The following is a 27,076-nucleotide window of genomic DNA, read 5'->3' on the forward strand; positions in this document are numbered from 1 at the left end:
AAATTCCTTTATGATCCAAGCTTCCCCATGAGAACCGCGCAGCTCTCGTTAACTTACAATGATTAACATCTTATACGAGGAACACACAGAAACCCAGCGGAACATCAGAAGTGCCATCATCATAATGTGTGAAAGAATGCACATAGTCCTTTACAGATCCCGTCATATACAGTCATATGTAATAAAGCAATACATTTACATTGTACAAAATACATAGAGTTGTCTGTTCCTCTCCTCATTCAAGCTCACAGGCATACACATACGAAGCAAGCAAACATACACACACAAGCAAAACATTAATCTCATACCAAAGTATTTCTAAGCATGATTTAGCAATGTTAAGAGAGGGATCCATTAATATTTGCTACAGTCAGACTTATATTTGCTTCTACGTAAATCTGTGTTTTATTTTTTTGTTCTGATTTGTAAAATATGTCAGATACATATTGGCTACTAAGCTGCTTTGAAAAACGTAAAAAATAATGAATTTTGTGATGTGAAACTGATGAGAAAGTAAAAAGTGAATCATCTTTTATTTGTGAAATAAAACTTTTCCTCCTATACTACTGTTCTCTCTCTAGCATTAAACAAATAACCTCCCTCATAAAAAAACCACTTAAAAAAAGGTGCCACACTACTAGCTTATTATCCTAGCTTGTATGATATCATATCAAAATGCGGTTGAAGTCCAGTTCTGCAAACTGAGCGGTAGTAGGTAGGTTCAGTACTCAGTAGAATGTATCCATTCCCTTCTAGAATCAAGGTAATTCCCTTCTAGAAGTCTTTATCGAATCTGACCCCACATTATCCTCTCTGTTGCATACAGACAGGCACCCGATGCAACCCAAATCTGTATCTACTGTATCCCATCAACTGATTCCAACTCTCTCAGTCAGACATCTCAGCTCTCTATCCCATGTTCAGATCGTTCCCTGGGAAGCCTACCTATACATTACATAACACAGCTAGGCAGCCTGATGTGTGGGGCCTTGTTTGGACATAAGCAGATTAAAACTAGAGTCTATCCAGCAATGAGTATGTCTGTATCTGTGTGGACCAATATAGGTAGTGTTTTTCCATAACCGATCACACGCTGCCATCCATGGATGTGCCTCTGTTCCCCTGGTCCTCTAGTACCACCCAAAAACATGGCAGAGCTGAAGTCCCAGGTTCTTGTCCTCCTCATGTCATGTGATGAGGTGAGCTGAGTGCATTCATCCATCCACCTCCAAACACAAAATAACTGATGTTGATCTCTTGAATTAATTGAGTAATTTTTTTGGTTCCCTCACGATTTGCAACCACTGTACTGAAGCAAGGACAGACACCAGGATATGCGCCGGTTGGGTTGTTCTGGGTAACTGCATTTGTTGTTGGGAGAATTCTGAGTTAATAATGGGGATAAATGCTGCAAACAGAGGGGATGTTGGTGTCATAGAGACTCATTCATAGAGGTGACCAGACAGACCAGAGAGGAGAAGATGCGGCCATTTTGAGTATTTCTTAAGGCCACCTCTAGCCTCTCTGAATAGCAACACAACACCTACAGTAAGGCGCTCAGGTTGTCAAGTTCCACAGGGATAAGTCGTTGTCCAACTCCCTACTGTAGCTTATAGTGTCTTATAGAGTTCATCATTCAGCTCTCCATCAAAGCACTACGTTGACACTGTGATGTCCGGTACCACGATCAGGTTCCTGGTTCTACTTAGTGAGTCTAGGGGAGGCATCAGCATCCATACTGTATCCACCCCTACAGAGTGCTGATAGTACGTTCCAGGTATACCCTCCCTACACACACACACACACACACACACACACACACACACACACACACACACACACACACACCACACACACACACACACACACACACACACACACACACACACACACACACACACACACACACACACACACACACCCCACCATTTGGGCGATACCATGGGATAAAGGAAAAGAGAGCAAAAATGAGATTCAGGTCTTAGGTTGTGTTCAGTCACCATGGCATTTGTCACCATGGTGATGGGGGTGAAGTTCAGTTCAGTCTGGGTAGGTAGGTGGGGCTGAGGTCCTTGGGGTGTGTGTCTCAGCTGTGGTTATAGGTCCTGCAAGGGGAAGGGGAGGAGTCAGGTCTGTTGTAGTCGTATTTGCCCAGCGCTGTGGGGTAGTAGGTGGTAGTGTAAACATTAGTTTGCTGCAGGGGCGTTGGGTAGAAGTTAGACCTCTCGTCTGGGAGCAGGTTGTTCTTGTTCAGAGTCTGGAAGAGGAGAGAAGACAATCATAGCAGATGACAGTGGCTACAAACTTAGACAGAAAACACTGACGGGTGTAAAAGGTACGTACTGTTCAGTAAAGTGTAACATACTGTTAGTGTGTGTCTGGGTGAGGTGGGAAGAGTAGAGAAAACAGTCATAACAGTGACATAAGAGTTCCATAACAGTACCATAACAGATGGTTTAGTTTACCAATGACTCAGACAGGAGCAATATCCATATATTATACTCTTACAAGTTGAAAAGTGGGCTACAGTGCTGGGTACTGGAAGTGCATCTTTAAGCAAGGTAGAAAACTTCAACAAAATGTGATTTATCAGCCATAAATCAAGCATAATCAATTAACAAATATGAGAGGGATGAATAAATTATAGTAGGTCCCTCTAAATGAGGAAACAGCACAAAATACATTTTTACTGTAGGATGCTTTCCAAATGGAACCCTTTTACCTTTATAGTGCACTACTTTTGACCAGGGCCAATTTGGAAAGTAGTGCACTATATAGGCAATGGGGTGTCATTTGGGACGCACACTTAATGTAATGCACTTGCACTTTACAGGCAGGTTGCGGCGGCTAGAAGCCACAACAAGCCGACGAAGGGAACACTATGGAGGGCTGCTCAGTAATGTAATTTATCTTAACAGCTCTGGGCCCAAACGCTGCTCAGTAATTGGGTTACAGAATCAGTGAAATGCACAACAATGTCGGCCATTTTGAAACGCCCTGGAGGAGGGCGGTGAGGGCCTGTGAAGAAAGACCAATGATAACAGCAGTAGTTCTCAAGTTGAGCGAGTGGCTCTAGCTAGCTAACCTGGTTAAACCAGACTGAATGCTGTGCTCACAGGTTAAACATAGCAACATCAGTTAAGATGCCAGGCTAATAGTTAGCTAGCTACCTGTGGTATGAAACCTGCCTAGCCATCCTTATTCTATTAAGCCTCTGCTCTCACTGTATGGCTCTGATCATCAGTGCCAGGTATTAGAACCCAGCCTCAACTACTGCACCACAACACATCACTCAGCCAGCTGGCAGCTGACAGCTTTAGAAAAACAAATCAGGTGTCCTTCTGAGAAGCACCAACCATCATCTGAGATAGACTGTCCTAGCACAGTACCTGACTAATTAGGGGGCAAAATAATAAGGAACTATGTATACTAGGTGGATCATGACCTTGGTTCTAAGGCTAACCCTGACGTACGTATGAAGGGCAATGCCACGGTGGGACGGATCGATGGGATCGGAAGGTGGCTCATAGGCACACGCAGGTGTTAGGTCCAAGAGTGAGGAAAGGTGGGGCAGGCAGGTGCAGCTTGACTTTACATTTATTATTGAATTTAGTATAGCTGAGCCAACCTCAATGTTTTGGCTGATGCTTTCTCAAGAGATGATGGTTCCAGCATTATAGACAGCAGCGGGAGTCAGCGGGAGTCAGTGGCTATCACAGCCTAATGGGGCCCATTAATAAGGACTAAGGCTATGAGCAGGCAGAAGACACCATGGAGTAAGGAAACCAGGTGAAGACAGATAAGAGTTCTGAGCTCTCACCATTACACATCCTCATATAATGAAATAACCCTAGACATAAGGAAAATCTTCTCAAAGCCATATGAATGGCTGGTTACAGCATCTCTTTGCTACGCAGACAATCGTGTGTGTATATGTTTGTCTGTGTGTGTGTGTGTGTGTGTGTGTGTGTGTGTGTGTGTGGTGTGTGTGTGTGTGTGTGTGTGTGTGTGTGTGTGTGGACATGTTTAATTATACTTGTGGGGAACAGAAGTCCCCACAAGATCAGTAAACAGATTTTTTTTGGACCAACTGGGGACATTTTGCAAGCCCCCACAAAGAAAAAGGCGATTTCCAGGGGGTTTAGGGTTAGGGTTAGAATTAGTGTTAGGGTTAGAATTAGGTTTAGGAGTTAAAGGTTAGGTTTAGGGTTAAAGTTAAGTTTTGGGGTTAAGGTTAGGGTCAGGGTTATGGTTAGGGCTAGGGTTAGGAAAACTAGGATTTGGAATGGGAATCAATTGTGTGTCCTCACAAGGTTAGTAAAACAACAGTGGATGTGTGTGTGTCTATGCACGCGTGTCTGCATGCAGAGGAGTCAGGCCTGTTGTGTGTGTATATGCATGTCTGTGTGTGTATTTATCCACGTGTGTGTCTGTGTGAGTGACAACCCTTGTATACTGTACCTGTGACAATACCTTGAACTCCATGGGCGTGTACTTCTCGTTCTTTGGTGTGGTGTTGCCCTTGTAGTTGAGGTGGTTGGGTGTGGTTGGGTGTATGACGGCAGACTCCTGCGAGGGCTTGTGGAAGCGCTGGCAGTACACATAGACCAGGAAGGACAGAAGGCCCGCCCCCAGGAAACAGGACACACCTGTGGCTATCAGGTGCAGAGAGGTGAATGCTGCGCAAAAACAACAAAGCAGACAGATGGGAGGTCAGTCATGATGTTTAGTTCAATTATCGGTGTCTGTTATCTCATCATAACTCTTTCTTTCTTTCCTCATCCTCCTTCACATATTGTATTGCAGCAAAGTGGTAGCCTGGTCACATATCTGTTTGTGCTGTCTTGCCAACTCTTAGTGACAATAACCTCAGGAGTTGGCAAGACAGCACAAACATATTGCGGACCAGGCTAGTAAAATGGTGGTTCATTCAAGGGAATCAAGCTCCTCCTCCTCAGTGCTCCTGCTGTCAAACCTAGAAGCTGTCCAATGGCATGGCGGCACAGCCTTGAAACCATTACCCTTCCCAGCATGGTTCCTACACCTTATTATAATGGTCATCCCCCCTCATGCATATTCCACTTCTGATGATTGGTTCAAAGGCTTGTGCAGCATCGCCATGGTTTCAAAACGGACATGGTGGCATCCCCCCTAAATGGAGATTAAATTAGAGGAGGGGGGGGGGGGGGGTGTACCTACAGCGCTCCTATTACCTCCTGCTGACTGAATGAAAGGATTCATGGAACACACACACGCATACACACACACACGCATACACACACACACGCATACACACACACATACACACACACGCATACACACACACACGCATACACACACACACGCATACACACACACACACGCATACACACACACACACGCATACACACACACACACGCATACACACACGCATACACCGACACACGCATACACACACACTGTAGGTGATTGTTAATCCACTTACCTCTGCATTGCTGGTCCTTATCAAAGCCAGACGCAGGGAGAATCACTGCAACACAACACACAGACAGACATACATGCAGAGACAGACAAACAGTCAGCTACCAGCACATGCACATTCTTACCATGCACAGAAATATCTGGAAACCACCCAAGGGTTCAGAGTAGACTGTAATTTGAACTGGTAGATGGTACTTACAGAACAGTACACACAATATACACAGTACACACAAAGAAACATACATCATGAAACACTAATGAAAACGTCAGACAGTTGGGATTGTTGTGTAGACTAGCTTCTATGATGTTTACCAGACACTTAAAGTCAGTCATCAGGAGGGAGAGGGGGGAAGAGGAGGGTGTGTTTTTAATTGAGATGTGGCCATCCTATGATTACATTTTGGGGCAATTTCGCCTGAGTGAGTGTCACACGCCATCCCAGTGACCTTACGATTTCCAACGCCTCCTCCAAAATTGCAATGAAATTAGATGTGATTTGGGCCGCGTCCCAAACGGTACCCTATTCCCTATATAGTTGGATACTCATGACCAGGACACATACACGGGTTGGTTGTTTAGAAACAATGAGGAAAAACAGATAGGGTGGGATTAGATTGTTGATAGCACGTCAACTATATTTGGTTTCCAATGTTTATTGAAAACAGTTACACAATGAGCTCTTGTCCCACATGTCCGTTTCTTGTCATTGTTGCTAGCTATCTGGCCACCCAGAACCATAACAACACTCGGCCTTTGAAGCGCACGCATCATTTTCGTGAAGCTGACCGCTAACCCGTCTATAGGGCTCTGGTCAAAAGTAGTGCACTGTATAGGGTGCCTTTTTGTGACGCTAATTGCATCTGTCTTGTCTCTGGTAGCCAGGGACAGAAAGATCACTACTCTGTTAAAACTAAAAGAAAGGAAACAGCCTTAACAAGGTCCTCATCAGAGGAGCCACTCTAAGAAGCCTGATTTACGGAGACTTCATTTGCACAAATTAAGATAGAAGATCTTATTCTGGTGGGGGAAATTTGATTAGATTAGATGTTTGAGTTAGCCACATGCACAGGGTCACAGATGTAGTTGTAGTGTACAGTGAAATACTTAAGGTCCGAGCTCCAACACTGCAGGTGTGAATTAAACAATAATAATCAAATATTTTTCCCCCATAGAAGTAGCAGCGGAGGGAGGGGGACCTATGGGCCGGTTTCCCAGACACAGATTAAGCCTTGTCCTGGATGGACTAAAAAGCACTTTCAATAGAGAATATCCATGCTTTTTTTGTATTGGATTAGACTTAATCTGTGTCCAAGAAACTGTCCCTATGTGTATGATGCGTCTTATCTCAGAGTGGTTATGATAATGGTGGAGGTGATGACGAGGATGGTGATGACAATGGTTATGATAATGATGATAGTGAATGATTATGAACGATGGCGATGGTGATGATCATAATAACAGTTATGATAATGATGATAGTGATGATTATGAACGATGTCGTTGATAATGATCATGATAACTGTTATGATAATGATGATAGTGATGATTATGAACGACGGCGATGATCATGATAACAGTTATGATAATGATGATAGTGATGATTATGAACGATGGCGATGATGATGATCATGATAACGGTTATGATAATGATGATAGCGATGATTATGAATAACAAACAGATCACCGACCGTTTCGAATCCCACCGTACCTTCTCTGCTATGCAATCTGGTTTCCGAGCTGGTCATGGGTGCACCTCAGCCACGCTCAAGGTCCTAAACGATATCATAACCGCCATCGATAAAAGACAATACTGTGCAGCCGTATTCATCGACCTGGCCAAGGCTTTCGACTCTGTGAATCTGTGTCCAAGAAACTGTCCCTATGTGTATGATGCGTCTTATCTCAGAGTGGTTATTATCTCAGAGTGATTATCACCACATTCTTATTGGCAGACTCAACAACCTTGGTTTCTCAAATGACTGCTTCGCCTGGTTCACCAACTACTTCTCAGATAGAGTTCAGTGTGTCAAATCGGGGGCCTGTTGTCCGGACCTCTGGCAGTCTCAATGGGGGTGCCACAGGGTTCAATTCTCGGGCCGACTCTTTTCTCTGTATACATCAATGATGTTGCTCTTGCGGCTGGTGATTCTCTGATCCACCTCTATGCAGACAACACCCTTCTGTATACTTCTGGCCTTTCTTTGTACACTGTGTTAACAAACCTCCAGATGCACTTCAATGCCATACAACTCTCCTTCCGTGGCCTCCAACTGCTCTTAAATGCAAATAAAACTAAATGCATGCTCTTCAATCGATTGCTGCCCGCACCTGCCCACCACTATGGCCTATTTACTGCCTTACCTCCCTAATCTTACTTCATTTGCACACACTGTACAGTATATAGACTTTTCTATTGTGTTATTGACTGTACGTTTGTTTTTTCCATGTGTAACTCTGTGTTGTTTGTGTTGCACTGCTATGCTTTATCTTGGCCATGTCGCAGTTGTAAATGAGAACTTGTTCTCAACTGGCCACCTGGTTAAATAAAAATAAATAAAAATAAATGGTGATGATGATGATCATGATAACGGTTATGATAATGATAGTGATGATTATGAACGATGGCGATATCAGGATGATGATCATGATAACGGTTATGATAATGATAATGATGATTATGAACAATGGCGATGATCAGGATGATGTCATGATAACGGTTATGATAATGATGATAGTGATGATTATGAACGATGGCGATGATGATGACAATGATAACGGTTATGATGATGATGACATATATGATGAAAGTGTGTATGGCTCACCTGGAATGTCGTTGCAGTCCCTGTGCTCAGTGCTGTTTCCCACACAGGGGAAGGAGCCTTGAGCCCCACAGACCCGGCTGCGTACCTGCAGCCCTACGTCATCACATGCTGACCACAGAGACCAGGCCATCCAGCCGCCTGTGCACACACACACGAATGTCAGTACACAGACAAATGACCAAGGATTCACTCTGAGTTGAGGTAACCGCTGCATTCTTAACATGCCTGGAACCTAACTTGACCACCCAAGCGCATGAAAACAAACAAACTAGCCCCACCACAGCACAGCCACAAATAACCCTAACAACCCTAGCCATATACAAACAGACCCAAGTGGTTGTGAGGTAAACTGTTTTGAGAAAGCAAACCCATAGTTTGTTTAGTGCATAGCCGAGATGTTTTCGTCAAGAGCCAAGCGTTAGCGATGTTTCCCAGGCGACAGGCGCCTGTGTACAGTAAACAGGAAAGACCCTCTCCCAGAACCCTCTCCCCCTCTCCCGGGTTTCCAACCCGTGATGCCAAAAGCCATTCACCCAATGAATGATGGCTGCCATTTTGTTTACCTCTCCTATCAGTCAGCCTTTCAGTCACAGGCTGCCGAAGCTGCTCCTCGTGCTCTCTGATCTCCCCACACCAGTCTACATAGAACAACACAATACAACCCTCACGGTACAGCATCCATATTAGGACAGAGTCACAGGAAGTTGGTGTCCTTGCGACTCTTGAGGCTGTACTAATATGGACACACACACACACACACCCTCCTGTCCTTCAATAGTTAGCACAATCTATTTAATCAAGCCATCTCTGACAAGGCCATCAGATAGGGCGGGGACTGACAGACACAAGGTCTTTCGGCTAATTGGAGGTTCACTGTATCTGTAGGGAATAGATGACCAATGTCCTGCCTGTCGGTAAATGTACCGAAGCAGGAGACAGATGAGGACAAGACATTAGCATGGCAAACTGTGGACACAAGCAGGGGCACACACATGAAGGTGAACACACGTGCAGGCGTGCAGGCACACACAGACAGACAGACAGTCAGACAGACAGACAGACAGACAGACAGACAGAAGTGTTAGCCCTACGTCAAAAAAGAACATTAACCAGATGAAAAGGGTTGTTTGCATCCCAGATGGCACCCTGTTTCCTATATATTTCTTATTTTTTTAGGCTTACGGCACCTGGTATTCCCAGGCGGTCTCCAGTCCCAGTACTAACCAGGACTGATCCTGAACAAGCATGTTCAGCTTGCCACAAGCATTTTCTCCCTGAATTTAGGTCCGTTGGGTCATCTCTGAAACTCCTCATTGGGCTCGGGAGAGGCGAAGGTGGAGTCATGCGTCCTCTGAAACATGACCCACCTGGCCTCCTACTTCTTATCACCCTGCTCTCTTAACCCGAGTGTCAGCCGCACCAATGTGTCAGAGGATCCACCGTTCGACTGACAACCGGAGTCAGCTTGCAGATCGAATCCCAGGCTGTTGTGGTGCCTCAGCACTGCGGTGCTGTGCTTTTGTTATAGTCTTCCCTGTGGCTCAGTTGATAGAGCATGGTGTTTGCAACGCCAGCATGGTGTGTGCAACGCCAGGGTTGTGGGTTTGATTCCCACGGGGGGCCAGTACAAAAAAATAAATAATAATGTAATGTATGTACTCACTACTGTAAGTCGCTCTGGATAAGAGCGTCTGCTAAATGACTGAAATGTAAATGTTGACTGCTGTGCCACCCAGGAAGCCTTCCCTATATATTTTGACCAGGGAATAGTGTGCCATTTGGGACACAGCCCAGGTAAAAGACAGAAACCAATTCCCTTCCTTGTCTTTAATTACCATCAGGGCGAACTCCTCAGTTCCCACTGACTGACTGACAGTTGGTCTAATTCAATATGAAAGACAGTTTGGCCTTTAGGAAGAAGACTATTGATAAAACCCATTGTTCTGCCTGACACTGTGGTCGGTCTCAGTGAATGCACACACGCACACACACACTTTGTGGGGACACACAATTCAGTCCAATTCAAAATCCTTTTTTCCCTATCCCGTATCCTAACCCTAACCCTAACCATAACCTTAACCTCAACCGGAAAACTTAACCTTAACCCTAAACCTAACCCTAACCCTAAAACTAACCCTAGCTCCTAACCTAAACCTAATTCTAACCCTAACACTAATTGTAACCTTAACTCTGAACCCCCTAGAAATAGCATTTCACCTTGTGGGGACCAACAAATTGTCCCCAGTTGGTAAAAATGTTTTAATTTACTATTCTTGTGGGGCCTTCTGGTCCCCACACACAGACACACACACAGGACGCCGCAGCAGGAACACAATAAATAGTGACACTGGCCAGCAAACTCCAGGAAATAAAGAATGGATTAGGATAGGAATGAGATTAAAAAATAAAAACTCTTTAGACAAGAGATTAGATATAGTCTTGTCTCTCATTAGGGCTGTGGGCTTATTCAGAGGAACGTCTGAGAGTAACTTTCTACCCAGTCCAGGATTAGCTATAGCTGGCTCACACTCATACATATTACAGAGTCCTATAGGAAACAGAGACACCACACAGAGACACTACACAGAGCAGAGGGCCTGGTTAGATAGACAGTATACATGTCACATCCTATCGTCACACATTATTGGGCAACAAGGTACACTATTAGACACAATTGGGCTGCCTCCCAGCACAGCAGGGAATAGGCATGGGAACTCCATTTCCCAATATGCACCTCTTTCACACCCCTCTCTGGAGTGACTTAACAAGGTAATGACTGGCACAGTATTGATCAGTGAGTAATTATCACGATAGACTTGCAATGCATTGATTAGGAAAGACTATGCAACTATTGTGACCTCTAAGAAATAGAAAATTAAACTAATTTGATCCTCTATTGCCCTTCCTACCACGATATACAATTGTTCTTGTTCCAGAAAGCACACCAGATAAACCCTGGCATTACGTGGCTGAGTGATGAGGAGAAACTGAATAATTTTTTGGTCCATTGTGTATTTCCGTTTACGGAATATTTATATAAAGCCTGGAATAAAAGAAAAAGTGCTACCTATAATGAAATTGTAAAAAACTATGTTTAGCTTCTATGTGGTAAATGGCACGTGTGTATATAGATTGTGTATAGGCTTGTCTCCCATATGAATCTTCTCTTTGTGCAAGACTGGGTTCAAATGCCTTCTTATTTCTTTTTTTCTGTATTTATTTATCTGTATATGTTATGTATACATGTATGTATGTACAGTTGAAGTCGGAAGTTTACATACACTTAGGTTGGTGTCATTAAAACTCGTTTTTCAACCACTCCACAAATTTCTTGCTAACAAACTATAGTTTTGCCAAGTCGGTTAGGACATCTACTTTGTGCATGACACAAGTAATTGTTCCAACAATTGTTTACAGACAGATTATTTCACTTACAATTCACTGTATCACAATTCCAGTGGGTCAGAAGTTTACATACACTAAGTTGATTGTGACTTTAAACAGCTTGGAAAATTCCAGAAAATGATGTCATGGCTTTAGAAGCTTCTGATAGGCTAATTGATATCCTTTCAGTCAATTGGCGGTGTACCTGTGGTTGAATTTCAAGTCCTACCTTCAAACTCAGTGCCTCTTTGCTTGACATCATGGGAAAATCAAAAGAAATCAGCCAAGATGGTGGACCTCCACAAGTCTGGTTCATCCTTGGGAGCAATTTCCAAACGCCTGAAGGTACCACGTTCATCTGTACAAACAATAGTATGCAAGTATAAACACCATGGGACCATGCAGCCGTCATACCGCTCAGGAAGGAGACGCGTTCTGTCTCCTAGAGATGAACGTACTTTGGTGCGAAAAGTGCAAATCAATCCCAGAACAACAGCAAAGGACCTTGTGAAGATGCTGGAGAAAACAGGTACAACATAATCTATATCCACAGTAAAATGAGTCCTATATCGACATAACCTGAAAGGCCACTCAGCAAGAAAGAAGCCACTGCTCCAAAACCACCATAAAAAAGCCAGACTATGGTTTGCAACTGCACATGGGGACAAAGATCGTAGTTTCTGGAGAAATGTTCTCTAGTCTGATGAAACAAACATTGAACTGTTTGGCCATAATAACCATCGTTATGTTTGGAGTAAAAAGGGGGAGGCTTGCAAGCCGAAGAACACCATCCCAACCGTGAAGCACGGGGGTGGCAGCATCATGTTGTGGGGGTGCTTTGCTGCAGGAGGGACTGATGCACTTCACAAAATAGATGGCATCATGAGGGAGGAAAATTATATGGATATATTGAAGCAACATCTCAAGACATCAGTCAGGAAGTTCAAGCTTGGTCACAAATGGGTCTTCCAAATGGACAATGACCCCAAGCATACTTCCAAAGTTGTGGCAAAATGGCTTAAGGACAACAAAGTCAAGGTATTGGAGTGGCCATCACAAAGCCCTGACCTCAATCCTATAGACAATTTGTGGCCAGAACTGAAAAAGTGTGTGCGAGCAAGGAGGCCTACAAACCAGACTCAGTTGCACCAGCTCTGTCAGAAGGAATGGGCCAAAATTCACCCAATTTATTGTGGGAAGCATGTGGAAGGCTACCTGAAATGTTTGACCCAAGTTAAACAATTTAAAAGCAATGCTACCAAATACTAATTGAGTGTATGTAAACTCCTGACCCACTGGGAATGTGATGAAAGAAATAAAAGATGAAATAAATCATTCTCTGTACTGTTTTTCTGACATTTCACATTCTTAAAATAAAGTGGTGATTCTAACTGACTTAAGACAGGGAATTTTTACTAGGATTAAATGTCAGGAATTGTGAAAAACTGAGTTAAAATGTATTTGGATAAGGTGCATGTAACCTTCCGACTTCAACTGTATGTGTGTATGTGTATATATACAGTGTGTATGTATGCATATTATTTTACTGCTCTTGGGATGTAGTTATTGTTTGGATAACCTTATTTACTATTATGTAGTGATTTTTACCTTACATTTTTTCACTCGTTATGCGATGCGCAATGCAGAGAACACCAGAAGAAGAATTATGATTTAATTACCACAGTGAATTATTGTAATGTTTGTTTATGTGTCAATTAATCCCATAAGGGATGGGCCGCCAACTGGCGATTTGACACAGAAATAAAATGCAATTAATTAATTCATGTAAAGAACAGGGAAGCCTGCGACTCTGATGGATGTGTGTGTGTCTTTGCCTTACCGTCACAGGTGTGTGTGTTGCACAGCGCTTCCTCAGTGTGCAGGCCAATACAGATATCTCCTCCGTTGACAGGGCTGGGGTTGTTACAGGATCGGGTACGCTGATAATGCCCTCCACCACAGGGTACCGAACATTGAGACCAGGACGACCAACAGGACCAGGCTCCACTCACTAGACGGGAATACACACACACACACACACACACACACACACACACACACACACACACACACACACACACACACACACACACACACACACACACACACACACACACACACACACAAGCAAGGTCAGATACCTCTTTCATCACCAACTAGGCAAAAATCAAAATATGAAATGCTATCCTCTTCTAGCTACAACAGACACATATAAAGTCTTCCTAGAAGACCAGATTGATCAGCCCATTAGAAAATGACTAAGACTCCTGCTGCCCATGGTCTCTATCCATGTCTGTGAGTAAAACTCATCAGAACAACTACCCTGTGCTGAAAACCCTTCTATAATGACTGTATTTAGTGTGTTGTCATTTCCTCACATATTGGCAGTTGCAGTCAGTCTTCCCTTCTGTATGAGAGTGTTTGAGCTGAGAAAGTGAGTGATGAGTGGAGAGAGGTGAGTGATGAGTGGAGAGAGGTGAGTGATGAGTGGAGAGAGGTGAGTGATGAGTGGAGAGAGGTGAGTGATGAGTGGAGAGAGGTGAGTGATGAGTGGAGAGAGGTGAGTGGAGCTGGGGTTGACCCGGACCCCTCGGCTCTCTGCTCTAGAAAACTCCATTTACTCCAGTGGATTAGACAGTAGGGACAGTGAAATGTGGCATGCCTGCTTTGGTTGCCTCAAACTGCTCTGACTGTCTGGCAACTGGGAGTGCATGGTGATGGGACTGGGAGGGACATTATGGGGAAAGAATAAAATAGAGAGAGTAAACAGAAGCCTTGAGGATGTATGATAACGGTAGATCAAACAGGACCAGGTCTCATTGTAGGCATTTCTCTCTAACTCGCTCCACCTCCATCTCACTCTTGTCAAATCAATTTTTTTAACTGTCTCCCTTCCCTCTCTCAATCTCACAGTCTCTCAATCAGTACCTCCCTCTCCCTCTCCCTCTCCCTCTCCCCCTCTCCCTCCCTCCCTCCCAAAGCGGGGTGGTTAGAGCCTCCCTCCTGAGATGTGTGCAAACCTGGTGACCAACTACAAGAAACGTCTGACATCTGTGATTGCCAACAAGGGTTTTGGCACCAAGTACTAAGTCATGTTTTGCAGAGGGGTCAAATACTTATTTCCATCATTAAAATGCAAATCATTTTATAACATTTTTGACATGCGTTTTTATGGATTTTTTGTTGTTGTTATTCTGTCTCTCACTATTCATATAAACCTACCATTAAAATTATAGACTGATCATTTCTTTGTAAGTGGGCAAACGTACAAAATCAGCAGGGGATCAAATACTTTTTCCCCCCACTGTACAACTTTCAGAAGCACAGAGAGATGGCAGGCTGATTCATGGTACATCATGCAGTGACCAGTCATAAAATATACACTCAGTGATTCACCAAACATAAAACATTCATACAGTCAGTCTGTCCACATTCCATTTACATGAGTGTTAAGAGCAGAGCTGGGTTGAGCTGAGACGAGGTGCAGTTACCTCCAGTTAAAGCTGATCAACTGCATGATTATGGTGATGATGAGGTGCTTTAGTTCAAACACTGGACTGACTCAGCTACTGAAACAAAGGACTCGTCTTAGCAGGGTTCTGCTCCACTGCCATGCTAGCCATTAGCTAATTAATGATTCCCTCAGCATTACTTTAGAGGACTGGCATTAGCATTAGCATACATGTCTCTCCCCTGGTGCTGTGTGTTAAATTGTGTATTATGCCAACCACAACTGGAGATAATTGGTATGTAGTTAGGGGAGCAGTGTGTGCATGCGTGTGTGTGTGCGTGCGTGTATACCTGCCAGACTGAAGACCGTCCCAATAGGCAACAGTGCATAACAGTGTGTTTGTGGATGTGTGTTCTTGTGTTCTTTCCCCTTTACCTGGGCAGGCCTTAGAGTTGCAGTCTTGGTACTCTACGGGCGAACCCCTGCAGGCTGGGGGGGCAACCTTGCCCTCTGGCGTGGCACAGGTGCGCTTGCGGGTACGGTACCCTTTGGCACAGTCCTGGGAGCAGGTGGACCACGTCTCCCATGACGACCAGCCGGAGCCCGCCACTCGTACCACAGGGGTCCTCAGGAGGTCCTCCACCAGAGCTATAGGAAAGGGTTAATACACAGGTTACTGGTCTACACAATACACTTGATCACCTCTACTTCTACATTACACTGGTCATAGAGCACTACGGTAGCAGTGTATGTTATAATATGTCTATGGAATAGCTCACACATACAGGGGACAGATTACTGAGACCAGGGCAGGGGACCAATTGCTGTCCTTCTGCTGTCCTTCTGACCCCCTGTCCTCCTGTCCTACAGTCCTCCTGTCCTCTTGTCCACCTGTTCTCTTGTCCCCCTCTTCTCCTGTTCCCCAATACACGTCACTTCCTGTTGAACGCGGAACGAGGAAGAGCTAGGTTTTGTTTGTTTGGAAAGTTTGTTGTTTGAAAGTGTATTGGAAAGTTATTGGTAGCTACCTAGCTTCTTAGTTTGGATCCCGCGACGCAGTTTGCGTCAGTTGCTGGGACTGCTTGTCTCTTTCCAGTGATCCTGCCGACCAAGGACTGGTCTGAGGAGCTATTTGGCGTTGCAGCTAGCCTAGCTGCTAGCTAGCTAATTATCAAGCTAGTGAGGTTTTCTTGAATGCAGCCAGCGATGCAGTTAGCCATTGTAGCTGGGACCGTGGATTGTCCCGGGTTTGTGGCTGTCTAAATCCCTGCTGTTTGTTGTGTTCAATCTTCCCTGTGACCTGCCCTGTCTGGAACTGTGAGGAGTATCAGCGTAACCTACGTTGCTAGCTACTATGACAAAGACCAAAGCCAGCGGGAGTACCGTTGAGGACAGTGGTGTCTCTCCATCACACGTGAAGGATCTTTTAAAAAACAAAAAGAGACCTACAAGCAGTTGTTACAACAAGAAAATAGCTTCAACTGTTTTGTCCAAATACTCGTGGATTCTACTAATAAAAGAATGGACGACCTGACCAAAGAGGTCCAGGAACTGAAGAACAGTTTGCAGTTCTCCCAGGGTCAGCTCGATGAGTTGAAATGTTCTTATTGTGGGAGCTGTACTGTTAGATTTCAGTGCAGCCTTTGATATGATTGACCATAACCTGTTGTTGAAAAAATTTATGTGCTAAGGCTTTTCAACCTCTGCCATATCGTGGATTTAGAGCTATCTATCTAATAGAACTCGGAAGGTTTTCTTTAATGGAAGCTTCTCTAATGTCAACAATGTAAAGTGTGGTGTACCGCAGGGCAGTTCTCCAGGCCCTCTACACTTTTCCAGTTTTACCAATGACCTGCCACTGGCATTAAACAAAGCATGTGTGTCCATGTATACTGATAATTCAACTATATACGCATCAGCAACCACCGCTAATGAAGTCACTGAAACCCTTAACAAAGAGTTGCAGTCAGTTTTGGAATGGGTGGCCAGTAATAAACTGGTCCTGAACATCTCTAAAACTAAGAGCATTGTATTTGGTACTAATCATTCCTTAAGTTCTAGACCTCAGCTGAATCTGGTAATGAATGGTGTGGCTGTTGAACAAGTTGAGCAGACTAAATTACTTGGCATTACTTTAGATTGTAAACTGTCATGGTCAAAACATATAGATTCAATGGTTGTAAAGATGGGGAAAGGTCTAGCCGAAATAAAGAGATGCTCTGCTTTTTTGACACCACACTCCAAAAAGCAAGTTCTACAGGCTCTAGTTTTGTCTAATCGTGTGATCCAGTGCTGCAAGGAAAGACCTAGTTAAGCTGCAGCTGGTCCAGAACAGAGTGGCAAGTCTTGCTCTTAATTGTACTCAGAGGGCAGATATAAATACTATGCATGCCAGTCTCTCTTGGCTAAGAGTTGAGGAGATACTGACTGCAACACTTATTTTTTATAAGAAACATTAATGTGTTTAAAATCCCAAATTGTTTGCAGTCAACTTCCACACAGCTCTGACACACACACTTATCCCACCAGACATGCCACCAGGGGTCTTTTCACAGTCCCCAAATCCAGAACAAATTCAAGAAAATGTACAGTATTATATAGAGCCCTTATTGCATGGAACTTCCTTTCATCTCATATTGCTCAAATAAACAACAAACCTGGTTTTAAAAAACAGATAAAGCAACACCTCACGGCACAATGCCTCTCCCCTCTTTGACCTAGACAGTTTTTGATCTCAGTATGCATTAATATATAGGCTACATGTGCCTTTTAAAAACATGCCTGTAGTTCTGTCTTTGAGCTGGCATTAAGTGTGAGTGGTTAAGTTTAGGGCTAAGGTATGGGGAAGGCTTAAAACCAAATAATAAAAAATTATGCGCTATTACCTTCAAGTATCATCAGTATTATTAGTATTCTCATGGCTTGCTAGAGAATTGTGAATTGCCGTAGCGCATTGGTGTAAGCAACGTGCTCTGACTCTGAGCATCACGAGTCCGTGCCCAATGCTGGGCAAAACATATATTTTTTAAATTGGTGAGCGTAGAGGAAGGCATATATTGATGTTCTCGAGACCTTTTCAAACATCTGAAATCGCTATATATTTCTAGTGATCAGTCTGATCACCCAGGGGCAGATACAGTGTGGTGAATGGGTCAGGGCAGTTTTACCCACACAATGCTTAGAGAATAGCCAGAGAATAATGATTGGTGTTGGACAGGTGCATCCTTTTCATCAATGCCTCACTTGGTGTAAAGCCACACCAATGAGTTAGCTAGCAACATCAAAAGCCGCTATGATTGACAAGCACTCACTGTCAGTCTCGCAGGTGGCCATGCCGTCATTGGGGCAGAAGCGGGTCTCTACTTTGCGTCGTCCAATCTGCAGCTCGTGGGGGTCTGCCAGCTGGGCGCGGCACATGTAGCGCATCCTCTGCTCTTGGCGTGCTCCGCCCAGCGTCACGTTGACAGGCATCCACGGGGTCCAAGGGGTGTTCCTCTTCACCTCTGGACAAGCCTCCAGGTTACATGCCTTGTATTCCTGGAAAGGGGGGAGAGGTAGAGGAGGCGGGGGAAAGGGAGAGACAGAGACAGAGAGAAAGAGAGGTAATTATTATAAAATATTTTTTTTTCTACATTTTTTACTGAGAGTTATTTGGCTGCTTCATAACACTTTAATTGGACTCATAATGAAAGTAATTAAATCCTCAGTGTAGAGCATGTTTGAGAGTCCACTGTGGGAAGCCCGACTTGACTGAGAGGAGGGGGAGAGGAGGGAAAGCATTTCAGCTCAAACTGAGTTTCAGTCAACTGAAACCAGTCAAAACTGAACTGAACCGTAACTTCACACATCCCACGGAGAGAAAGGAGTCTTGTATGAAAGGCAAGGTAAGTATGGCATGGATTTGTTCAAGCCTGTGTGTCTGTGCAAGTGTGTGTGTCACATACCAATGCGCAGCCTGGGCAGCTGTTCCCGTTCTCACAGCTTCTGACCCTGGAGTGGACCCCTCCTCCACAATCTGCACTGCACTTAGCCCAGGCACCCCATAGGGACCAGAAGATAGGCTGGGGACACGATACACCCTCGTTACAGAACCTAGAAGAAGTGGAGAGGAGAGGAACTTTATTGTCCATTTTGTGAGAAATTGACATTTGTATTCTGCCTCACATGAGAGGCACTGGCATGTGTAAGAGGGCTGACATTTACCTAAGACTGTCATCCCCAAAAGATACTGAGGACAGATACTGTTACTGAAAAGTGCACATCATGTCTCATAAATGAATCATAAAGGTCATTCCTTCATAAACGGCAACCATAAATGTTTGAGAGTTTTTCTCTTTTGAGTCAAACAAACACTGTTGAATTATTTGTAAAAAAAAAAAAGACATTTGATAAAAGTATGACAAAACCAAAGTTTCTTCACATAGCTCTCTCTCAAATAGACCTTCCATCTCCTCTCACCTCTCATCCCTGACCGGGCCCACACACACACGTCCCCCATGTCGGGGCGAGGGGTTGTTGCAGGAGCGCTGGCGCATCTCAAACCCTGTTCCACAGGTGGTGCTGCACTGTCCCCATGACGACCATGGTGTCCATCCTCCGTTTCTGTGGCAACAGAAATGTGATGTTATTAAAGAAGGTTTAAAGAATCACAAACATGCCAATACACCATTTCAGCTTCCTTCAAGCACTCAACATACGTATGATCATGGCCATAATTTGTTATTATGAGAGGGACGAGAAACCACTTGCTCAGGAGCTAAATGTGACAACAGAAACACATTCCTTTGCTCCAGGAGTGCCACACCACTATGGCTGACCCTGTAAAACAACACCTTTCACTGCACCTATCTGGTGTATGCGACTTCTGGCTAAAACACAATTCAATTTCCCCACCCTGGGTTTAATCTGGCATAGCTATGAAAGGAGCTCCGCCACACACACACACAACTCCGGCAATTTGTATATGAGCAGATCTCTCACAGTAATGATAATTGGACCTGGGTTTAATCTGGCATAGCTATGAAAGGAGCTCCGCCACACACACACACACCCACACACACACACACACACACACACACACACACACACACACACACACACACACACACACACACACACACACACACACACACACACACACACACACACACACACACACACACACACACACCTACCTGCACATGAAGGAGCCAGCACTTTGTATCTGAGAGCTGTTCTCTCACAGTAATGGTGATTGACCAATTTCCTTAGACACAGACGGTACAAGACCTCTGAGGGGAAACTTGGATGTCACCTACATTATTTAATCAAAACCCTGTTTTGTAGACATACCTCTTATCCTGTCAGAATGCTAATTCTGTCACAGCCTGAGTACAATGCTGCATGTCTGAGGATGCATCTGAAATGGGACGCTATTCTCCATAGTGCACTGCTTTTGACCAGAGCAGATGTCCAATATCCACACTAGCATTCTAAGCATACTGCTTAGAATGCATGCCCAATACATTGCTTCATACTATGTAGTATGCTAGTATGGACAGAGGGACTAAGTAGTGCACTATATAGGGAATTGGGTGCCATTTGGGACACACAGTGAGTAAGATAGGTGGTTGGTGGTTCTACATACCTGGAGCAGTTGGAGACTTCGATGGTGGACCCCTCACAGTTCCTCCCACCACAGCGAGCAGAGGGATTGTCACACGCCCTGGAGCGACACAGACAGGAGCTGGTGCCGTCGCCATCGTCATTGCTGCATGGTTGCCACGCCGTCCAGGGTCCAAAGTCGCCATTGGTGGTCTGGTTCCTCAGCTAAAAAGCCAGACAGGGCAGAGAGAGACTAGAGTGTCAGGGACTGGAACGGACAGGATGCCATCATTAATCATGTGGTACTGCATGACAACAACCAGGAAAGACCCTTGAGGTTAAAAAACTATTTTGCGAGAGTGGCCTGGACAAACTGTAACAATGTCACACCAGGACCAGGGTCCCTGAGGAGAGTTGATATAGCACAAAAGTGTCAGACTACTGTAGGGCCAGTCCCCAGGAGAGACCAGACAGAGAGGAGGTATTCCAGGGTGTCAGCCAGCCGTGTTGCCATGTGGCAGGCAGTCCCATGTGGTTATGGGGGATTGTGTACCAGTGACAACAGATGCAATGAGGAGCGAGGTGGGAGAGGGAAACTGTGGGTCCCTGTTGGCTCTTACCGGACACACAGTGATGTTCTGACTCCACTGGCTCATGTTGGAGCTGTCCTCTAGAGTGGTGCAGCGTCTCTGTTTTCTGTCCCAGCCACAGTAGGGGTCCCGTGCCTCCAGGCATAGCCTACAGGGGGCAGGAGAAAGGAGGAGGGGAGAGGGACGGGAAGAGGTAGGGAGGGAGGGAGGGAGGGAGGGAGGGAGGGAGGGAGGGAGAGGCACATAGAGAGGGACTAGTATAGTATTATAGCTACTATTCTTATTGTTGTTGTTGCTGTTATTTTCATAATTGTTATGTGTATCACTTCGCTTTGGCAACATTGACCATGTCATTCTTACCAAGCATATACTATAATCGAAAACTGTAAATGATATGGTAATTTAGGTATTATCAACAGTAAAGTACTGTTTACTGCAGCATCATGTAAATGCATTGTGGGAAAATGTTATGGACAGGGCAAATCATTGCTGTATTTTGAATGGTACTGTAATTCCACCCCACAGAATACAGTACCGTACTATATCATTGGATTGCCAAAAACCCTTTGACCTCTAGTGGGTGCATGGTTGTGTTGTTTCTGGCTCATTAACATATTTTGAGGTGTGCCTTGTAATAGGCTATATTTGTTGGACCCGTGAGTGAGAATGCTGTATCAATTTAAATTGTATGTGATTATACTGCACCATTATTTCAAATAGAGGACAGATTGGAGTAGCACCAAGTCTTAAACATCTTCCCCTCCCCAACACAAAGACACAAACACACTGTCAACCACTCCACCAGACCAACCATGACTAACTAATTGATGGACTGATGTTACCTGTGTGTTTTTTTATTGAATGAATTTGTTTGTATTTCTCTTGATGCCATTAGCTTAACCCTCGTGTTGTCTTAAGGGTCAAACATGACCCGCCACTACGTTTAACAGCAGAGAAAACCCCCTATTTTATATTTTTTCAACTTGAAATTTTATGACTTTTCCTAGAGTGACCCCAACATTAGAAAAAGTTAAACATCGCCTTTGTTCATATTTCCATGAAAGCTGTACACTACCAAGGTACAAAGATTGTCATAGGATCATCTTTCACCCGGCAGTTATAAAATAATTTACACACACACACACACACACACACACACACACACACACACACACAGAGAGAGAGAGAAATTGAGATTGTGTGCTACTGATTGAACTCAGCCAGCAGCTCCTGAAGAGGAAGTTCACCATAGTTGGCAGTTAGAAAGAACAAGCCTGAGCTCCCCCCTGCACTCCTCGCACCAAGGGGGAGAGAGGCCTTCTCAAAGTTTGCCTTCACTCCCACCACCACTCTAGTTTCTTACCTCCCAAAGAGGAACAAGAATGTGGTCCTCCTGGGCACACTGCCCAAAACGGCTGAGATCTGTGATCCCAGCCATCATTCTGGGCTACAACCACAACAAAGGAGGCGTGGACAACCTGGACAAGGTGATTGGAACTTACAGATGCAGGAGGATGACTGCCCTCTGGCCCCTGGTTATCTTCCATAACATCATTGATGTGTCCTCATACAATGCCTTCGTGAAATAGAACAAGATCAACCCTACCTGGATGCCTGATACGCGGAACAAGAGGAGGGTGTTCCTGGAGTAGCTGGGAAAGGCCCTTGTAACCCCACACATTCAAAGAAGGGAGCGCCTCCCCCTCACAGCAGCCTCTGCAGCACTTGTGAAAGCTGTTCAGGGGGCTGAATCTTGTCCTGATCCACCTGAGGCTGCAGCTGGGGCAGGCAAGAGGAGGAGATGCCAATTCTGCCCCCCAAAGAAGGACTGTAAAACAAATACTATGTGCTGCACATGTGAGAAATACATCTGCAAAGTCCTTGCACACACACTTGCATACTGTCCTACATGTGCTAATTAGGAGTTGATTGATTTATGTTCTTCACGTTTTTGTTTTGTATCTATTATCTCATTTCTTGTTGTTGGGTGGGGGCAATGGTTCAAAAAATGGGAGAAGACTAGTATTTTGTAGTTGAATTCCTCATTGTACAGTATATAAGAATATATCACTATGTTGCCAATAAAGTTCAAGACTGTTATTGTTTCCCTTCAATAAAATGCATTCAAAACTACTTTCTGCACATTTCTGATACTTTCTTAGGCTATACAAGTGCTCTCTCTTGCTAGAAATGTATGTTTACACCTATGCAGTACCTTCAGCAATAATAATAATAAACCTCTACTTTAGTAAAGAAAACAATTATGACAGGTGGGTTGTAATAAAAATGAGTGGTGTCAACTGATTAAATGCAGTCTTTCTGCATTGTGAAGAGGGAAAACCCAGATATTCACAAGGTTTGTGATGAATGACAGGTTGTTTCTTCATGCAAAATAGATTTGGGGGTTAAAATTCAATTAAGCTGCTTTATTTTAGGGGTTTAGTGAAGGGGAGTATATAGAATGTTAAGACTACACAAGGTTTAAGTTGGATTGATTAACTTTTGTTTGATTGTTTATTATTTAGAATTGTAACTAAATTGATTAAACATTTTTATTATAAAATCATTTTTGGAAACAACTAATAAGTTGACCTTAAATGGTTGAGTATTTTGCCATCTCCTTTTGGTCGGGTTTTCCCTGTATTTGCTGCCAGTTAGGAAGCCTTTAAGACTCTACAAATGCAATTGATATAAATCATCAAAAATGTGTAAACACTTTATCGAGCAGCCAACATGCTTACACCAATCCCTTGTAATTACAGTAAAATACTGTGAAATACAAAACCCTCCCCTAAATGAATTTCATTCATTCATCCATTCATTCCTTCACAGTACCTGCTGATTACAGAGTACCAACTTTGATACCGTATTTATATTACAGAATGTGTACTGTAATATGAAATACAACATGTTTGTAGCCACTGAGTTGCCTGTAAGCTACTGTCAAATGCACAGTATCCCTTTTACAGTGTATCAAATTTGAGAGAGAGAGAGAGTCAGTCAAAGCAGTAAACACAAGCAGAGAGCCCCCCTAGAGCTAAGACTACTGCTAACAGACCAGACCACACAATGGCTGGTCATTAAACGATCTACAAATAAACTCAGACTCCCTCCAGACACACAGCTCGCACCCCTGTGATTCTAACAGAGCATCTGACTAGAGGTAAACCTCCCCGCCTCCTTCTTCCCCCTCCCAACACCCCTCCCCCCTCACTCAGAACACCACACAGGAACCAAACAGTGATTAAATATGTTGTAAGCTCCCAGTAAAACAGGGGCTTAATGAGGGGTAATTAATTCTAAACCCATTAATGATGAAATTAAGCTGTGAGAGACAGAGAGAGATAGAGAGCTGGAGAGAGAGAAGCGAGAGCGACAGAGAGAGAGTCAGAGAGAGAGAGAGAGACAGAGAGCGAGATCTTACACTCTTAGATGATAATGTTATTTTTGAACACATCTATGTGTCTAGTTAGATCTGACACATGCTGCATTACTTTAAACACAATCACTGTTTTGATACAACATCATTTGTGTAAAAGTTTCAACACATTTGGAGTCAATTCCTGCAATTAAAAGTGAAGTGAAGTGACAACTGACAGCCTGGAGTGAGCCTCAGCCAGTCAGCAGGAGGAATATGAAACAAGAAACAAGGTAAATGTACTCTTTATCTGAATGAGCTGACCATTTGAGGCTAATGCGGAGAGGACATAGCAACATTTTATTCCTGATTTATTCTTTCAGACAAGTTTTCAAGAAGTAAGGCTAAATAGGCACATTTTACCATAATCATTCTCATTATCATATTTCCCTGTGGCTCAGTTGGTAGAGCATGGTGTTTGCAACTCCAGCATGGTGTGTGCAATGCCAGGGTTGTGGGTTCGATTCCCATGGGGGGCCAGTACAAAAAATGTATGAAATGTATACATTCACTACTGTAAGTTGCTCTGGATAAGAGTGTCTGCTAAATGTAAAAAAAAAAAAAATGTATGCTGTTCATACAAAAAATGTATGAAATGTATACCGTCACTACTGTAAGTTGCTCCGGATAAGAGTGTCTGCTAAATGTAAGGTAGATTTTTTTTTGTGGGGAAGGGTAGTTTCTGTGTCTTTGCATGTACATTGATTGATTAATCATATGCCACACAAAGATAAATAACATCAATTTTTCTAAACTAACCCAATCAGTTAGTTAATTTTTTTCTTCACCCATTACTGAAATGGTTGTTCCAGTTTAAATGGCTTAGGTAGTCTCCTCAGACTCTTTCTAAGATAGGGTGAAAGGAGTGGATTGGAGTAGTGGGTTTTTAATGAGTGTAGGGCTAGTTGGATGTGTGTTTTTGTATTTTCCATTTTGAATCACAAAGTATAATGGATTTCTATTGTAGTCCAGTTGGGGGTGGTAATGCAACATACTAAACCCTGGCAGTCATTCTGAATGCAGGTTGCGTGAATAAAAATTCAAATTGTTGGAGTGGCAGGTAGCCTAGTGGTTAGAGCGTTGGACTAGTAACTGAAAGGTTGCAAGATCGAATCCCCAAGCTGACAAGGTAAACATCTGTTGTTCTGCTCCTGAACAAGGCATGCTGTTATTGAAAATAAGAATTTGTTTCTAACTGACTTGCCTAGTTAAATAAAAATATCTGAGAACTGGTGGGATTCCAACATCATTTTGCAAGCCAGCACAATGTGACTTGCAGGTAGGATGCAAAATTCTGGTGACTTTTCCAGAAATCCCAGTTGGGAACTTCTTGGAAAATGGGAGGGAATAAGCAGGAATTCTGGAATCTTCCAACCAAGATTCAATCAACTCTCGATGTTGCAGCAGAACAACTTTTTGAGAACCCATGCCAAATCTTTGCAGTCTCCTGAGGGGGAATAGGGATTGTCGTGTTTGGATCAGGATAGTTTCTTACTGATGTGGAGCTCTCGACTCCACAACTGTCACGTTCTGACCAGTAAAGGGGTTATTTGTTATTGTAGTTTGGTCAGGACGTGGCAGGGGGTGTTTGTTTTATGTGGTTCGGGGTTTGTTGAGTTATGTTATTACGTAAGAGGGGGGTGTTTGTTTAGAGTGTTTCGGGGTTTGTTGGGCTATGTGTTATGTAGAGGGGTGTTTGTTTAGAGTGTTCCGGGGTTTTTGGGTTATGTTCTAGGTTAGTGTATTTCTATGTTAGATCTAGGTTGTTTAGTTCTATGTTTAGTTAATTGGGATTGGCCTTCAATTGGAGGCAGCTGTTCCTCGTTGCCTCTGATTGAAGGTCCTATGTATAGGGGTGTGTTTGTATGGGAATTGTGGGTAGTTGTCTCCTTGTTTAGTGTCTGAGCACATGACAGGACTGTTAGTGTCGTTCGTCTACGGGTTCTGTTTGTTTTTTCCTTCTTTTAACCAATTAAAGAAGATGAGTATACACGTTCCCGCTGCACCTTGGTCCAATCATTACGACACGCGTTACAACAGCCCGTGAATGAGGGCATGCTCAGCCCGCTTTTTGCTGTAGTCATTGATCAGCTCCTTTGTCTTGCTCACATTAAGGGAGAGATTGTTGTCCTGGCACCCCACTGTCATGGGTGGTAACTCTACAATTCACTCGACAAGGCACACTGGGAAATTATATTGGAGGCATGGCTTAGTGGGGACGTGGCTTTCAGGTAGTTATTTTTGGCCATCCTGATTGGGAGTGATGTAACAGTTTAACTGTCTATATTCGAGGTAGATTTTTGCCTTTAACAAGGTATGCAAAAATCTACCTCGAATATAGACAGTTAAACTGTTACATCACTCCCA

The 27,076-nt window shown here is 43.8% G+C and overlaps 1 protein-coding gene across 6 annotated transcripts in view; it reads right to left on the reverse strand.

Annotated features, from left to right (window-relative positions):
• Positions 1–1,854: 1,854 nt before the first annotated feature.
• LOC106582350 (semaphorin-5B) overlaps positions 1,855–27,076 on the reverse strand; it is a 318,841-nt gene continuing 293,619 nt past the window's right edge. For 2 of the 6 annotated variants that reach the window (XM_014165375.3, XM_045704770.2), the window contains 12 exons: positions 21,322–21,439; positions 20,745–20,926; positions 19,577–19,720; positions 19,063–19,210; positions 18,430–18,655; positions 15,554–15,766; positions 13,508–13,678; positions 8,847–8,921; positions 8,284–8,421; positions 5,466–5,510; positions 4,462–4,679; positions 1,855–2,257 (listed from right to left, as the gene is read on the reverse strand). In XM_014165375.3, the coding sequence (XP_014020850.1) occupies positions 2,087–2,257; positions 4,462–4,679; positions 5,466–5,510; positions 8,284–8,421; positions 8,847–8,921; positions 13,508–13,678; positions 15,554–15,766; positions 18,430–18,655; positions 19,063–19,210; positions 19,577–19,720; positions 20,745–20,926; positions 21,322–21,439 (1,849 nt within the window). In that variant the 3' untranslated portion in view covers positions 1,855–2,086. The remainder of the gene's footprint in view (positions 2,258–4,461; positions 4,680–5,465; positions 5,511–8,283; positions 8,422–8,846; positions 8,922–13,507; positions 13,679–15,553; positions 15,767–18,429; positions 18,656–19,062; positions 19,211–19,576; positions 19,721–20,744; positions 20,927–21,321; positions 21,440–27,076) is intronic. The other 4 variants (XM_014165378.3, XM_014165380.3, XM_014165379.3 and 1 more) reach the window with 4 other exon arrangements.

This window comes from Salmo salar, chromosome 21, assembly GCF_965601325.2.
Source record: "Salmo salar chromosome 21, fSalSal1, whole genome shotgun sequence".
Classification (NCBI taxonomy): domain Eukaryota; kingdom Metazoa; phylum Chordata; class Actinopteri; order Salmoniformes; family Salmonidae; genus Salmo; species Salmo salar.